At 44.4% G+C, this 16,307-nt stretch overlaps 1 protein-coding gene across 2 annotated transcripts in view; it reads left to right on the top strand.

The window, feature by feature from the left end:
- The window catches only part of Vstm4 (V-set and transmembrane domain containing 4), an 84,179-nt gene extending 70,476 nt beyond the window's left edge, over positions 1-13,703 (top strand). The window contains exon 8 of one of the 2 annotated variants that reach the window (XM_075988755.1): positions 12,413-13,703. In XM_075988755.1, coding sequence (XP_075844870.1) covers positions 12,413-12,538 — 126 coding nt within the window. In that variant the 3' untranslated portion in view covers positions 12,539-13,703. The remainder of the gene's footprint in view (positions 1-12,412) is intronic. The other variant, XM_075988756.1, reaches the window with a different exon arrangement.
- The last annotated feature ends 2,604 nt before the right edge of the window (positions 13,704-16,307 follow it).

Below are 16,307 nucleotides of genomic sequence, written 5' to 3'. Positions count from 1 at the left end.
ATTGTCCACATTTCATGTTCTAATGTAAATTTTACAAATGACCAGGCATCCTCATTGTCATTTGAGATTTGACCCTAATACTTAGTCTGTGCCCTGTGTCCCGTGACAATGGCCTAATGCTGCCTTGATGGTGTCGGTTATGACAATGGCAGCAATGATGATAATAGAGATAGTAATGGTGGTAGGGATGGTAAAATGGTGACGAAGGTGATGGTGTTGGTTGTAAGGGTGAGAATGGTGGTGGTGGTACTGGTGATGATAATGGTGGTGATGCTGTCGATGATGATGATATTTCAGTGACCTTTTCCATGTTCAGACCCTGTTCTAATACTTATCAATAAGGAGACACATTTAATTCTGGGACAACTCCCTTATTGTCTCCATTTCACAGATGGGATGAGGTCGTGGTGGATCGAGAAAGATACAGAACGTTAACCTCTGGCCTTTGCACACAGGTCCATATTCCCTCACTGGCATGTCAGACCTGATCCAACCAAGTGCTTGGTGACAAGTCCCTATTTTCCCTACTATGAGCCTGTTCCTTCTGTCAAGAGCACTTAGTTCAGCCAGTTGGTTCTAGGGCATTATTTTCTGCCCTGACCTCACCAGACAGGTAGGACTATTTTGACAAGTTAGAATTTCCACATGTTACAATACAAAATGCAGTCCCTTTCCTAGGCTTTCGTTTCTCTGTCATGGCCTCTGGTATATTCTTCTAAGTATTGCCTGCATATGCACAAAAGCCTATCCATATCTTTGTTTGTATCTGTAAAAATGTATATTTATATATTTTATGTATGTACGTATATGTACATTTTTTAGCCTGAAAGTCATGTGTCTATGTTTTACTCCAAACATAGAACTCAGTTGATCTACTTCTTAGTAGCATGTTACAGTAAAGTCCCTGAAGATGTTGAAGGGAGAAAGGAGTTCATGAGGGACAGGTCTGGGCCCTCTTCCTAAGGTGGCAGACCTCTGGAAGTATTTTCAATGATAACAGACTGGCTTTCTTTCATTGTCTTAATCAATCCACACGATTAGATGCATATTCTGGACCAGAGAAATGGATTTGTCAATAAATTACTCACCTTGAAAGCCTTGAAAACTTGAGTTCAAATTCCAGGAACTTTCATAGAAGCCAAGCATGTCTGCACACACCTGGAACCCAGTGAAAGGTCCTGTCTCAAAAAGATCACGTATGGAATAATAGTGGAAGGTTCCTGCTGTCAATCTCAGGCCTTCATGTATACCTGCACACGTGTGTGCATACACATGCACCACACACAAGACATGTGCAGTACACATGCGCTACACATGCACATGGATTCACCACACACACACACATACAGTCAGGTCTGATGCAGCACGTTCATAAATAGCTTGGGTGTGAGAGAAAGAAACAAACAGATCTCCAAAGCTTTTGACCAGCCAGTTTAGACAAATCAGTGAACTCTGGGTTCAGTGAGAGACCCTGTCTCAAAAGAGAAAGCAATGATGGACCTAGGAAGACAAAGAATATTAACCTCTGGCCTTCACGCACAAGTACATAGGCACATACAGAAACATGTGCATCTCTCTCTCTTCCTCTCTTTCACGTGTACACACACCCATGCTTCCCTAGACATGTGTCTTTCTGGAGCTCAGTGCAAAGCCAGTGTGTGCTCCAGTTCACTCTTACCTTACTAGAGAGACCAGATGTCTCTGGCAGCTTAGTCAGCCACAATGGGCTTTTGCGCATCTACACAAGTCAACCAGAAAAGCTATCCTTCAGGGCTGCTTTTGTTTTGTCCTTTTGCTGAACACTTGCTGGACACAGCCATGAATAGATTTGAAGTCACTAGATGCTGGGATGGAGGACCACGCTTGCTACTTACTAGCCATTGGTCACAAACAGGCTGTTTGTCTACACTTCTGCACTTGTGGGATGAAGATGACTTAAGAGTACCTTCTGCACGGGGTTGTCATCACACCAAGAAGTGATAAGGTCTATCATCACATTCTAATGGAAAAATCCAGAAGATAACGGGGAGAACCTTATAATGCCAAGCAAGGAGCATTACATGCTGTGACAACAGTAGAATCAGGCAGGGGGCAAGGAGGGACTTTGCTTGATAAGGATGATACCACATCCAAGCGAAGGCTTGATCATATGAGGGGTCCACCAAGGTACAGAGGAGACTTCTAGACAGAGAGGATGGCATGAGCAAAGGCCCTGAGGTCATCCCTGAGCAAGGAGCACTGCTCAGGTGTGTCCAGGAAATGTGCAAAGACTCAGATGGCTGGATTCTGATCGGAAGGAGGAGGACCCATGGAGTAAGCATAGGAGAGGCACGGGGTGAGGTCCTCAGAGCCTGATGAGAATGCTGAGTCTTACTGTGAGCTTTACAGGTCACCTCTGGAAACCTTGTTCTAAGCAGTGCTTTAGCTTCTTCCTTGGTGAGGGTCTATTGTATACTGAGTTTATTTGGTACTGACTGGCTTTGAATGTCCGTAGCTCCTAGCACACAGTGCTTCAAGGTCTATGAATGTTTGTTTCCCTCTCCTCTTCTGAGCATATCCAAGGAACCAATTGTGAAGCCAACACTGGGGAGAACCCCTATAAAAGTGACGGCCCTGATGGTGGCAGTAGGCCACTCACACAGCATTAGTCCTGGCATGAACTACTACTCTGTGGGCGTCACGTGTGTCATTGAGTTCCATCCTTGAATGTCATCCCGTATGAGAGACATTATATAAATCCTACACTGTAGATGAGGAACACAGGCCTAGAGAGGTTGGATGCATTGCCTTGAGCCGTGCGGCTTATGAATGGCAGCCTTCTTGTTTCTGAGAGCCAGGCTCTTGAGCATCACCGGAGAGACCCTTGAGCGATCCAGTGCATGAAGTCTTATGAGGATACGGTTAAAACTGGCAGATTCTCAGGTTACCCTCATGGTTGGTGGCAGATAAGCAAACTCTCTCTTTCCCTAGGCAAAGTCATCATCGATAGTGCTGCCTGTAGAGGCACTTTGGGAAGGGATCTGGGGGTTCATGCTTCTCTGGTTCATGTGGGAAAGAAGATCAGTAATTGCGTCAGCTTATGGAGCAGTCACTGTGTAGCCAGGAGGAGTTTCAAGTACGGGAGCCTCATGAGACCATTATCTCCAACCACATTTCTGTTTGCAAAATGTGGCTTGTAAAATCTGGAGGCATTCGTCTGTCAACTTGCAAAATCTTGAACCTATAAGCTTTATCCTTGGTCTTTCTATGCTGGCTTCAACATGTCACATACACAGATGGTGACTTGTGACTATTCCAAGAGCTGTTAGCCTGGGCATGTGGCCTTCTATAGTACTGAACTGAGGATGTCCTTTAACAAATGGCCTTTGAACTCTTTGAACTCAAGAGCATTGTGCGAATTTGCTTGGCTGGAGACTTTCTGGAAAGTTCTTTTAGTCCATGGTATCAGCAAACTACACTAGATGAAATCTTTGTCTCCATTTCTCTTCTGAGTTCAGACTTTCTCTCTTCTGTAGTCCTAGAGCACATTGAACTGTTGGCCGTCAGACTCTATGTAAGTCAGCAGAGGTTTGAAACGGAGGCGAGAACCTTCTGGGTTTAGACTTTCTCTCTACCATAGTCATCAAACACTGTAAGTCTGCAGAGGTTTAAAATGGAGATTAGATCCACACATATGACCCTGCAGATCGAGACAACAGAACAAGAGGGTGCTTTGTGCCACAGACTTGGAGGTCCCTTGTGTCTCTGGACTTTAGCTCAGATCATCAACGCATTCTTTGGTGAAGAGTCGCAGCTCTGTACTAGCTTTGGGAATGTAAATCATTCAAGGTCTTGAGGCTACTGGCCCATTCTGGCCCCAGCAACATAAGTCATCTCAGAGGCTTCTAGTAGACACCTTTCCTGGAGTGGTAATGAATGACTGGTAAATGAATGACCTCTACTACAAGGAACTGTAGTATGATCTGGTGACTGACTTACAGTCAGTTACTTGAACTTCTCCAGTTCTTCCCATTCGACTCTCAGCTTCATCTCGCCACTATCCAGCAGCGATTTCCCACACCTGCTGACCAAGGCAGAGCCTCTCTCTTGTGACCTCCATCTACCCCATACTGGTCAGTACCTGCTACTATTCCAGAAGCCTCGTGTCTTGTGTGAGAACAGGGAGGTAAGAGCCTGGGGGCTTCCCAGCAGAATTCTTCCCTGTCCCTTTATCGCCTCCTCTCAATGATGACAGTTCGGTATGGCCTCGTGTTGTGTGGCCTTAGGTCTTCCATCTCTTTACGCCAAGCCTACCATCTGATGAGGATGAGGTGGGTCTCACCCTTATCCTCAGACCCTTCAGTTGGAGCTCACACTGCCTGGTGTGTGATGTGAGTCTCTAGCCAAGCCTTATGCGGTTTATGGTCCTTCTCTCCTTTCTCCATTGGTTTCTAATGCCTGCTTCTTAGTTAGAGTTTCTATTCCTGAGAAGAAACACAATGACCATGGAAACTCTTATTTTTTAAAAAAGCCTTTAATTGGGGGTTTCTTACAGTTCAGAGGTTTAACCCATTATCATCATTGCGGGAAGCATGGTGGTGTGCATCTAGACATGGTGCTGGAGGAGAAACTGAGACTTCTACATCCTGACCCACAGGCAACAGGACGTAACTGTGTGCCACACTGAATGTAGCTTGAGCACAGGAGGCCTCAAAGCTCCCCCCCCCCCCAGTGACATTCTTCCTCTGACAAGGCTGCACCTACTCCAACTAAACAACACCTTCTAAAGGGACACTCTCACTGGATGCCATTTTCTTTCAAACCACCACAACCTGCTTTTAGGGAAAGGGACTGCTGCCTACCTGTCTGGGTTCCCTAGATACGAGCCTGTACTTCCAACTGTGTGAACTACCTTGACTTGAACTACTGTACTGTTTATTTGATTTTCCAAGGGACCAGATCTCAGGCAGGGTGGATGGCTCTGACTCCCACATATGTTCCTGGTACCGTGAAACAGAGTTTTGCAATTTTGTTTGATTAGTTTGCTACAGGGTAGTCCATGCCGGCTTCCAGTTCATCCCCCTCCTGCTTCCCCGTCCCAAGTGCTGGGATCATAGGTGTGTTACCACTCCTGGAAGCTTCTTTTCTTTTCAAAGCTATCTATTCATCGGCAATGTGTGGTCAATGGCCACACCTCACAGGACAGAGGTGAGAACCGAATGGGATGGAGAAAGTTAGCTGTCAGTGAGCTGAGTTTTGTTCTCAAGAGGACCAAGTCTCAGCTACCACACTGAGCTACCTCCCAAAGCCACTCTGGGTCATTTACCATTTCTGTCTTGGAAAAATATTTCTTTTGCTGGGTTTCCTCCTTGATTTTTATTTAACACTACGCCAAAAAACTCCAGATCCTCTCTTCAGAAATATCAACATATTGGTTAGAAGTGACCAACAGAGCTCAATAATGTAAGTTCATCTCCAGGCATGTTGGCGGCAGCATGATTGATGGGCCTAAGACATACTTTTCCCTCTGAGTATGGGTGTTCAGAGACCACCGAGGCTCTGGGTGGGGGAAAGCAGATTTTGCTAAACACTCAGCTTCAGTATCCTTACTGGCCATGGTAGTATGGATGGGCAGGGACTTCAAGGAGACTTTTTTTTTTTACCAGTTCCTTCTCTGTTGAATAAAAAATGAGCACTTATCTTGAAGAGAGAAGAGGAAGTCTGCCCCTGACATTTCTCTTAGTCTCTTGGGGAAATGGATTCCTGATCCTGCAACTCTGTAGAACTGCTGGCTAGGTTGGAGCTCTAAGGTGATGTGAGCGCAAAGCTCCCGTGTCCTGGGTATTGATCTGTTGCTGTGGTAATGGTATTACCTCACTGAACTCTTCACATTGGCAATGGGCAGCCTCTGCAATTGCATTTCTGACTTATTCCTGCAAACTTAATTCAACATGCACACCCAGCTGCAAGCTCTACAAGAAAGTATTGTTTTGCAGGAGTCTGCATAAGAGATCATTAAACCCCTTTTCACCTAGGAAGGGTAACTTTCAGTTGACTCCACGGAGATCTGTGCACAAGCTGAAATCCTCAGAAAGTGCCCATTAGGCACTTGAGGTAAGTGTTGTGAAGAAATGCATGACTCCCGGATCTCTTGAGGTCGGCTTTCCTGGAGCCAGCAGGCTCAAGTCATTCCTTCCCCATGGGTGTACTTTCCATAACCATCACCCTAAACTGGGGCAGAGAAAGGCTTAATTTAGAGCTCAGAGAGGCAGCCTGAGCTGGTATCTGTGGCCTCAGCAGCACCTCACCACGGGTGGAGCAGAAGGATGAGACTAGGCAGGCCATCGGGGCTCTGAAATTCTCATTCATGCTTACACATAGAATGCAGACTTCTCACTGCATCCAGGCTGTGGCCCATGGATCACAGGAAGTTACAACACATCCTTCGAGCTCCTAATAGGCACTCAGCATGAGGAGAAGAGAGGTAACAATGCAAAGTAGCCTTGTTGAGCTGTGGATGGCAGGTGGGCACACAGGGACCCGGCAGAAAACATCTGCCTCCTCCCTCGGAGCCTATGTGTTCAGTCAGAAAGGTGAGAATGACCTAGGGTTCACCTCAAGGCTGGGGTCCATGTCGCCTGGAGGCCAGGCCCCTTAGCTCGGGTGGAAGCAGGTGCACCTCTGTCGCTGCTGTCTGACTCTTCACTCGCATTGGAGTTCACCACCCCGGCGGCACAGAGATGCCTGAGTCCCTATTGCCTCTTCCTAATGGCTGGCAGTGAACGTTGGCTGTCCAGCACATGGCTGGATTTACTGCAGTTCAAGAGTTAAAGCCAAGCTGTAGAGGACAAGACAGCAGGAAGAAGGCACGTGTCTGGGAGGATTGCCTGAGGGGGTGCTTAAACCTCCCACTTCCAGCTTGCCTCCTCACTGAATAGCACCAGATATCAGTCTCTTCCTTCTCCAGTGCCGGCATGGCATGACCTAGTGTGTACCTGTTCATGGGAAGGCAGTTCATCTCTTCTTTCCCCAAATAAAGTGTTTCCTCTTCCTCTATTCTGTGATCAGTAGGCTAGTATGCTGAAGATGCCGTAATTGAATTCCATAAACAAAGTAACTTCAACGCCAGAGATATATTGTCCCAAAAAGGCTACAAGTTCAAGGCCAACAGGATCAACATGGCAGCGGGTCTGACTTCTCCTGATTCCTCTCTCCTTCACGGTGCCATCCCAGTGCTTGCTGTAAAGAAGTAGTCCCACCGGGTTAGCGTTAACTCTACCAACCTCGTCTTACCCCTTCTCCAAATGCAGCCACGTTCTGGGGAGGATAAACAACACAGGAGTTTGGAAGTGTGAGGAGGGTGTTGCAATTCAGCCTATAACTAATTTCCCAGAATCTCTTACTGTCAAAAAAAGATCCTGGCTTACATGCTCCATCCTGTTCTTGCTAATGTGTGAAGGATTCAAAGTGTGCATAGGTAGAAGACATTTAGCTGGCTGGATGGAAAGTGATGACGGCAGAATGTGGACTCGCTCAGCACACATGTCTTCAGCACCTTCTGTGGGGCAAAAGTTGTGTCAAAGCACTCACATGAATCTCATTTACACACTCACTAGTTAGTTGCTAGTAATAGTCATTAACTAACTGGTTACTAATAATAGCAATTAACTAACTAGTTACTATTGCTCCTGAGCACCGATGGGAGGAGTGCCCAAAGTCAAGTAGCTGCTGGCACATGAATCTCGTCCAAATTTCTCTTACCCCTCAGCTCTGCGGGTAGGTGGGAGCCATGCTAAAGCTCTCCTCCCCCTTTCCATGAACATGACCGCAATAACCCAAGCAAGATTTGCTGCCTTAAGTGGACTGGTACTTCACTTCACTGCGTCTTCTCTGTCGCCTCTGATTAGAGAACGCTCCCCCCAACGGTAGGAAGGAGCCGCTCTTACTAGTAAGAAATGTATAAAAAGGAGATCAAAGGGGACAAACAACAAAGGACTGAGGGTGTGTGAGGTCCAGGTGACTACACACAGGTGGCAGATCGAGCCTGCATCTTGCAGACTCAACCAGTTTCATGCTGATGATATTTGGGGGAAATTGCATCTATACTGAACTTGGACAAACTTTTCCCTTTTTTGCTTCTCGTTATTCCTCAAATGATACAGTGTGGCAATGATTTTTAGAGATTTCACATTGTCCCTCATGCTATAATTCATCTAGAGATCATTTAAAGCGTGTATATACAAGCATGTGTACATAGAGCATGACGCTTCTACACAAGGGCCTCGGGCACCCGAGGACACTGATGCCTGTGCAGCTTTTGGAACGAACCCCTTGTGGATTTCAAGGGCTGCAAACGCAGTCAGAATCTTTGAGGAACAGCCGGGGAATCTGACCAGGCATTTCTGAGGTCTGGGTAAAAGACAAAAATCCATAAAGCCAGAGTGACCTGACAAGGTGCTGCTGCTGCTGCTGCTGATCAGTCCCGAAGTTCTACTATCTGCTTTATACAATCCAGCAGCATCTGTGTATGATGCATGGCTAGGTGAGAGGCACCTGGCTCCCACTGGGAAAGCTTCTGTTAATGCTTTCAGCACAGCCTAAGGCTGCCAGAGGCTTAGCCTGACTGAAGCTCTGCTCTGAGGTGGCCTGTGTATTGTCTCCCTCTGACTGCGTATCTGCATCACAATATAGCTTCCCTGTATCCCCCCCCCCATGTATTCATGATCATCTCTAAACTACTTATCATATTAAATATAAAGCAAATACCATATAAAAAGTCAGTACTGTATTATTTAGGGAACAATAGGGGGAATGTCCACATGTTTAGAACAGATGCAACTTTTCTCCAAACATTTTCAACCCACAGGTTTGTTTGTTTTGTTTTTTTTCAGGGACTCCCAGATATAGATGACTAACTGTATTATCCAGAGTACCACACAGGCCTGAAAGAGTCGCTTTGAGAGCTGGTGGTCTGTAGAGAACTCATAGAGTCTAGGACTGGAATTGATGTAGATACCGGGAATGGTGTCTTAGTTGAGCTATGTTGAGTTTGTCTAACCAAGGTTGCAGTGGAAGTACCTGGACTATAGCTATTGAGGCCTTGCCACAGGTCCCTTACCTGGTTCAGTCCCATGACAAGCCTTTGCTACCTGTGATGGTTACATGACACTCTGTTCCTGGCTCCTGGCTTTACTATATCCTCTAGTCTTACCTAGTCATCCTAAGAAGGCAGAAACCATCGCTAAAGTACTCCTTAGGTAGACCTGAGCTTTCCTGAAGCATCAGTGTAAACAAAGGCAGGTTGGTGAAAACCAGTGAGGACACATTGCTCCATTTTTCTTGGCTGTTAGGACTTTATTTGCAGTTGATCAAGCTGGGGAGCATAGTTAAGCACATGTTTGACGGTGCCAGCCAACTGTGCCTGCCAGAAAAGCAATAGGTTCTTTAAAGGTGCCAAGCACTGGTATTATGCATCTTCTGCTGTAAACTGTACACACTTCACACCCCTCAGCCTCCTGTGTGCGGCCTCATATCTTCAATCAAATTATTACACTCCAGAAATATGCATAAGGGAAATGATTGTACACATTTTATGGTGGGTTGTTGCTTGTAGCAGTAATTGAAGTACCTTTTCCACTTATGAAAGTACTAATTTTATTTGTTTTTATTGCTTTTCTAGATGCAATTATTTATTTAGTGTGCTTCGGTTTTATTAAATTATGTTTACTATAGGAACATCATAAAAATGTATGAAAACAACAGATCAGCCAAGCCAGCCTGGTGACCTGTATTGAGAAAGCTGCTGTTATTTTTCATATCCAAACATAATGAAATAACTTAAGAATAAACAGATAATCTACGCTAGAAAACAATACAGTTTCGAAGTAATGCAATAAAAACAACTGGACAATATGATTTCATAAACCTGGGTTCTAAAATTTACATGAGTTGGGTTTTGAGTACTTATTGGAAGACACGTGGTGTTCCTAAGTGGAACCATTACAATGCGAAATGTAATTAAAGCAAAAGGGGAGAGCCTACGTGGGGTTTTGTTGGCCGCTAAAATGTGGATGACTAAGAAGCAATGCAAAGGCTTTCGGTGTTGAAAGGTAAACAGAGGCTCCACATCCCTACATATGTGTGTAACTTTGAACTTGAAAACTGGCTAGACCCTTGTGCACATTGCTTGGAAGTCTCCTGGGCCGCATATGCTGGCTACCCTTTTGTCCATCCCTTTGCCCCTTATTTCCTGTCCTCTCAGTATTTTGTCTCAAAAGAACAAAAGTTCTCTGCTTTGACATTCCATTTGAGAAACTTACATCCGATCAATGGTTTCTTTGTCCTGGACTTCCATAAGATAAAAAAAGATAGAGGTATATAGGTTTCTTGTTTTGTTTTTTAAAGAATGTGCTTCAAAATAACAATAAAACAAAGACTGAAAACCTAAGCCTCAAATCTAACATCTAGGTTAGAAACACAGAGTTACTGAAGCAAAACAGTCAATATGACTCTAAATTAGTGACCGCTTTTCCTTATCTAGTTACAAATTTAAATTAATCAGGGCATCAGGTAAATAGATTTCCTACTGTAACATCGGAAAGGGGTGGTTGTGATTAAAACACATTGTAGGAAGTTCTCAAAGAACTGAAAACAAACAAAACTGTGGATCTCTGCGGGTGACAAGGTTGTCTCCCTTCATCTGTGCAAGAGCTGTTGTGTGTCCTTCCCTAGGCATCATGAGAGGCCTTTGCCCTCCTCTGCTTTGTTTCCCAGTGATTTATTGGTCAGGATCTTTGCTGAACTGTTAACCCCTTAGATACATGCTGCAAACCTCTTCCTTGGTCATACTCCTAAGATGGTTTTCCTAAGAGTTCTCCATATGTTCTTCTAATGGTTTTAGGAGTTTACATATTTTAAACTTAATTTGGAGTGATGTAGAGTGTGATTTATTTTTTTCTCTCAAATATCCCAACAATATTTACTGAAAGATAACTTCTGGGGTCTCTAGCCAGTTCCACTGATAAGTGTGTCTATTCATCTGCCAACATTACCATATTCAAATTGGTTCAGTTGTGTAGTTTTAATATCACCAGACTTGGGACGCCAGTTATTCATTTTCTTAACATCTTAATCATAACAATCTCTTAATCATATTAAGAAAGCATGCAGCTGTGCCTGTGTCATTCAAAGATTGATTTTGTCAACAGTGCTTTTTAAATGTTATTGAATGGCTTTTCCAGCATCTCTCGAGATAATGCTGAGGTTTTTCTCCTTTGATCGTTTACTAGGATAAATCATCTTAAAATACTGCATGGTGTTTGTGCTCCAGGATAGCAATCAACCTGAAAGTGTTTACCTCTCCCTGATGTGCCTCCTCCCTCTCCCGAATAAATCTGAGTTAAAATCTATATGAACACAGAGTTTGTTCTAAAACATGTCAAGTTTTCCTTCATGCTCTCTGATCAGTGTGATGATATGGGGTGGTCCTTCTGCACGGGAGCTTCCTTCCGAGAGTCCTGCCCATAGCTCTCCCTGTGCTGCCAAGAGGCAACCCTTCCTTGCTGCCCCCCCCCAAGGGCAGTTAGCAAACTCAGATTGTTTACACTTAGCATTTACCATTTATATTTTCTGAGACATTATCGTTTTACCTGTGTTTCAGTTTTCCTCTTCAGTGTGTTGAGCCAAGCAGTCTTGTGTGTAAAATGGCCTTCGTTTATATTTTATTTTCTTTCTTGTTTCCTGTTTTATTCATTCTTGCTTTCTTATATTTTTCCTGTTTATGGTGATGATTTTTTACAAAAAATATATTTCCCAAGCACTTGGTTTTAGATATTTTTGTCCTTATCACTTTGTTTATTTTTGCTTATTTTGTTCATTTCCTAACCTCCTAAGTCTGATGTTTGAGTCCCATGTTATTAAAGAATAAATCACTTAATGTTCCATGACCACTGTTCTCTCTATACTCTCTAGCATGTAACAAGAAATATATTGTTCATTATTATTTTCCAGATACTCTGAATTTTTAGTTATGTAATTTCATCAATCGCAAAATTTTCTAACTTTGTTATATTGATTGCCAGTAGGCGTATTTCTGTCTACTGTGCACTTCCTTTGGGCTACTGTTAATACTCTGTTTCGTTTTTCAGAATTAGGTATTGTCTGTGGGCTGGATAGAGTCCAATGGCTTGTGTGAATACTTGATACCAAGTTAAACATCGATGGCAGTGTCTCTTGGCAGAGTATGACATTCTACATGAGGCCGTGAGCCATATCTTTTTATGTTACTTGGTTTTGCCTGTGTTTTATTTATTTTTGCCTACACATTTTTCTTATCAACACTGTGAAGACATGCACTTGATCCATGAGTACCTGGTAGAAAACTTGACTGTGGTCAGCTTCATTGTCTTTTGCTTTTTTTTTTTTCCCCATACAGCCAAAGATTGCTGAGGAAAACTTGACGTATGCCGAGCTGGAGCTGATCAAACCACACCGCGCTGCCAAGGGTGTCCCCAGCAGCACTGTGTACGCCCAGATCCTCTTCGAGGAGAACCAGCTGTAGTGATACCTCTTCTGGCTGTCACCTTGCTCCCGCTTACGACACACAGAAACAAGGGCCCTATTTTTGTATCTTCACTTGTGCCTTCAGTGTGATGGGGAATCCCTTCCCATGACATTCTCGTGGCTTCTGAGAGGTACGCACTCCCCAGGAAAGAGTGGGGAACATTCTTTGGCCATGTTTCCTCAGACAAGAGGTCCCTGGCCCGATCCTGAGGTGCAAGGACTCTGCTTCCAAGAGCATTTGCTGAGCCAACCCTTATCACCTTCCCTTCTTTTCTTGAATCTTAATTTGTTGGAAAACAAATTAAATTTTAATTTTAATCTGCCAGCCTTACTACGTCTAAGACATCAAGTGCCCAGTTTATAGCCACAGGAAATGCCTGTGGGATAGATGGACTCACCGATTCTCTGAGGTTCAGGTGGCGCTGCTGGGACACCCAAAGCACAGCAAGCCCCTGATGGTGACGGCAAGCAGCCGCTTATGAAGGCATCCGTTGTTGTTAGTAGGTGCTCTGAAGCTGGCCACAGAAGGGCACTGGTGCTGATGATTACACGTCTGAGGTCTGCCTTGGGAAATTCTGGTACTCCTCTTTAGACCCATCCTTCCCGAGGGCCACAAAATTACCACTGTAAAGTGCTTGTCCCCCTTTGGCATGGACCTAGAGTGATAGAAAAACATATTGTCCACTCTTTCCCAAAGACGCAACTGTGGGACCAGTGGGTACATCATGGAAGTGGGTAAAGTGTGCCAAACTTGGTCACCTCCCACTCAGGAGAGAGCAGGTCTCTCACTGTCTCTTCCAGGTGGAAGCAGAAGTACACGCCATGCTGGAAAACTATATCCAGGAAGACTCAACTCTTGGCAAGTGCTTTCTCCACCTTAGCCTTGGATGTGAGCTGTGATGGTCGTGTGTGGATGTCAGGGGACCTTGGGACATCCAAGACTGTGGGGGTGTTCCTCTGTGGACCTAAACAATGTAGAGTAGAGAGCGGTCAGACTTGATGAAAGTAGATCTCTTCTGCGAGAGTCACCTTGATAATCCGAGTGCTGTTCAGGATGCTTCTTGATATATGTGTATTCTGCTGACCATTTACTACACTCTATAAGCATTGTTTGGTTATGTAATTTACCATGTATATATGATAAATTATCTATTTTAAACACAGCTGGGTGTGAGTTTTGCCCTTTGTATCACTGTGGCACTTACTGGAGTTTCTCGCCTCTAATCACCTCAGACTTTCTGTGTGTGTAAAAAGAATTGAACCCTTTTTTAGGAATCTTGAAAGTTAAATGGGGCAATAAGCGTTGTGACATTCTGGAAACTGTAAAAGCCACTTTGCTAAGCCACTTTGCATTTTAAAACAAACAAAATGACCAAACTTTTGTTTGCAGAGTTTGGGTTTGAACCCAGGGCTTTGCCCATGATCTAACAGGCCCTCTATCCCCAAGCTGAATTCCTAGGCATGTTGGTAGCTTTCAAACACAAATTTTTACCTGTAAACTTAGTCCTAAAGCTGTAGCATTCACACAGATCCAAGGTTCTTTGTATTTCTTGTGTTTATTGGAAAGGGACCAAATGGAGCAGCTCTTGGTTTCCTGCAGAGATGGATGTGGAAGTCAATCCTCTCTGATGACACTTGCTTCTTGTTCCCTTTCTCTGTGCCTGATACATGGTAAGAAGAAGAAGGAGAGGGAGAAGAAGAAGAAGGAGAGGAGGAGGAAGAAGAAGAAGAAGAAGAAGAAGAAGAAGAAGAAGAAGAAGAAGAAGAAGAAGAAGAAGAAGAAGAAGAAGAAGAAGAAGAACAAGAAGAACAAGAAGAAGAAGAAAGGCTGTTTAGAATAATGTACTACTTTCTAGGGCATCTTTTTTGGAAGGGGAAAAACCACAATTAATGCACAATAGATACCTTGATTATCATAGAAAATATTGCATTTTGTTATGACAGGGTTCTAACAGGTGGATGATAGTTTTTGAGGATACAAAGTGATTTACTAATTTGCACACATAGCCATATAGGCAAAGAAGGACACTGAGGAGCCAACTGGGAGTCAAGAGTGGAGCAGATGAAAAGGTGATGGGAATGGGATAAGAGGCAATATTTTCTGAGACCTCTAAACCCTCAAGTCCACCCTGCTTTGAATACAGTGAAATCTTAGGGCCATCATACATGAAGATGAACACATTCTACCAAGAACAGCCATGTATTTAAAACACATCCAGAAGCTGTAACTGTTACAGATTTACTTCAGCCTTTTTTCTCTCATGTTCCGGTCACAGCTGTACAAGTCTTTACCAAGTTGTGGGAATGGGGGAACCTAGTGCACATTCCCCTCAAAGGGGAGAAGAAACCTCACAGCACCCCTGCAGAGCTTGTCTCTGAGGTCTCCAAGGGAAGCCGCACCAGCACTTTCGGAGCAAGGGTAATGAGTGGTTTGTACCTGCGGCTGATTTGAAGTGACCGATTTTGGCATTCTTGCTTAGGAAATGTGTCTAGTCACTCATTCTTTACCAGATAGACCAGTCACCATGAATTGACATTTGTGAAGCTAAGTGAGGGGAAACATCCAGCAACTCAAAAGTACAAAGACATCTTGCTATCAGGCATCAATAGGAGCAATGATGTAATCGTTGAGTGATTTCATTCAAATCAATTAAAACAAGCATGGACCCATTGTTTGTAGTCATGGCTTCTCAGGGATGGAGTGCTGATAGGCTCAGATTTGGGGAAGAATTTTGGCCTAGGCCACAGATGGCAAGGAATCTTTATAAACAGCATGAGAGGGAAACAGAGAGAAGCTCTAGTGAAGCTGTGGTGCATACAAAACCCTGAGCTGAAACAGCCTTGGCATGGGGAGGGCTGCGATTCTGATGGATCCCTTCATCACTACAGCGCTAAATCTCCTCGGTGCTCAGGGAACAAAAGCCGCACTGGGCCTGTCACCTCCTGATAGGCATGAAAGTGACAAGGGTACGTTATAGGTTTTAGTGCATAATTTTGTGGGTTGGCCCAAGGCTGACTTCAGAGATGGTTCCTGGTCATTCTGATCTAAATGACCATAGCCTCAACGGGCCAAGTAAACTTCTTGGTGGCTTGAATGTACTTGACGACCGTAATCTCATAGAGAGTGGCACTATTAGGAGGCGTGGAATTGTTGGAGTAGGTATGGCCCTGTATGAATGAGCTTTGAGGTTTCATATTTGCTCAAGATAGGCCCAGTGTCTCAGTTCACTTCCTGTTGCTTATGGATCAAGATGTAGAACTCTCAGCTCCTTTTCCAGCACCATGTCTGACTGCATGCTGCCATGTCCCACCATGATGATAATGAACTAAACCTCTGCAACTGTAAGCTACCCAATTAAATATTTCCTTTCTAAGAGTTACTATGGACACTGTGTCCCTTCACAGCAACAGAAATCCTAACTAAGACAACTGGCGATCCTGGGTGGGGAGGTCTGGAATGGGACCTAGGATTCTGAGTTTCTCAATAGTTCCCAGAGAGAATGTCCCACTTCTGACGCCAAGGCCACACTGATATAATAGCAAGGATATTGAGTACTGGAAAGAGAATTATGGATCCTGAGCTCCATAGGAGTGAGGAGTCCTCTGAGTGATAGACCAAAGCTGGAGCCTGGACACTGGACAAAATCCTCAGGGAGATGCTATCCAGTGAGGAAGCAAGGGGCCAAGCTCTGAATGGTGAGAAGAGTCTGGAATGACAGGTCTAGAGAAGGTGAGGAAACCAGAGAAGAGCAGAGGGGCATGGGAGA

Source organism: Microtus pennsylvanicus, chromosome 10 (assembly GCF_037038515.1).
Source record: "Microtus pennsylvanicus isolate mMicPen1 chromosome 10, mMicPen1.hap1, whole genome shotgun sequence".
NCBI lineage: Eukaryota > Metazoa > Chordata > Mammalia > Rodentia > Cricetidae > Microtus > Microtus pennsylvanicus.
This window is presented reverse-complemented; position numbering and strand designations above follow the sequence as displayed.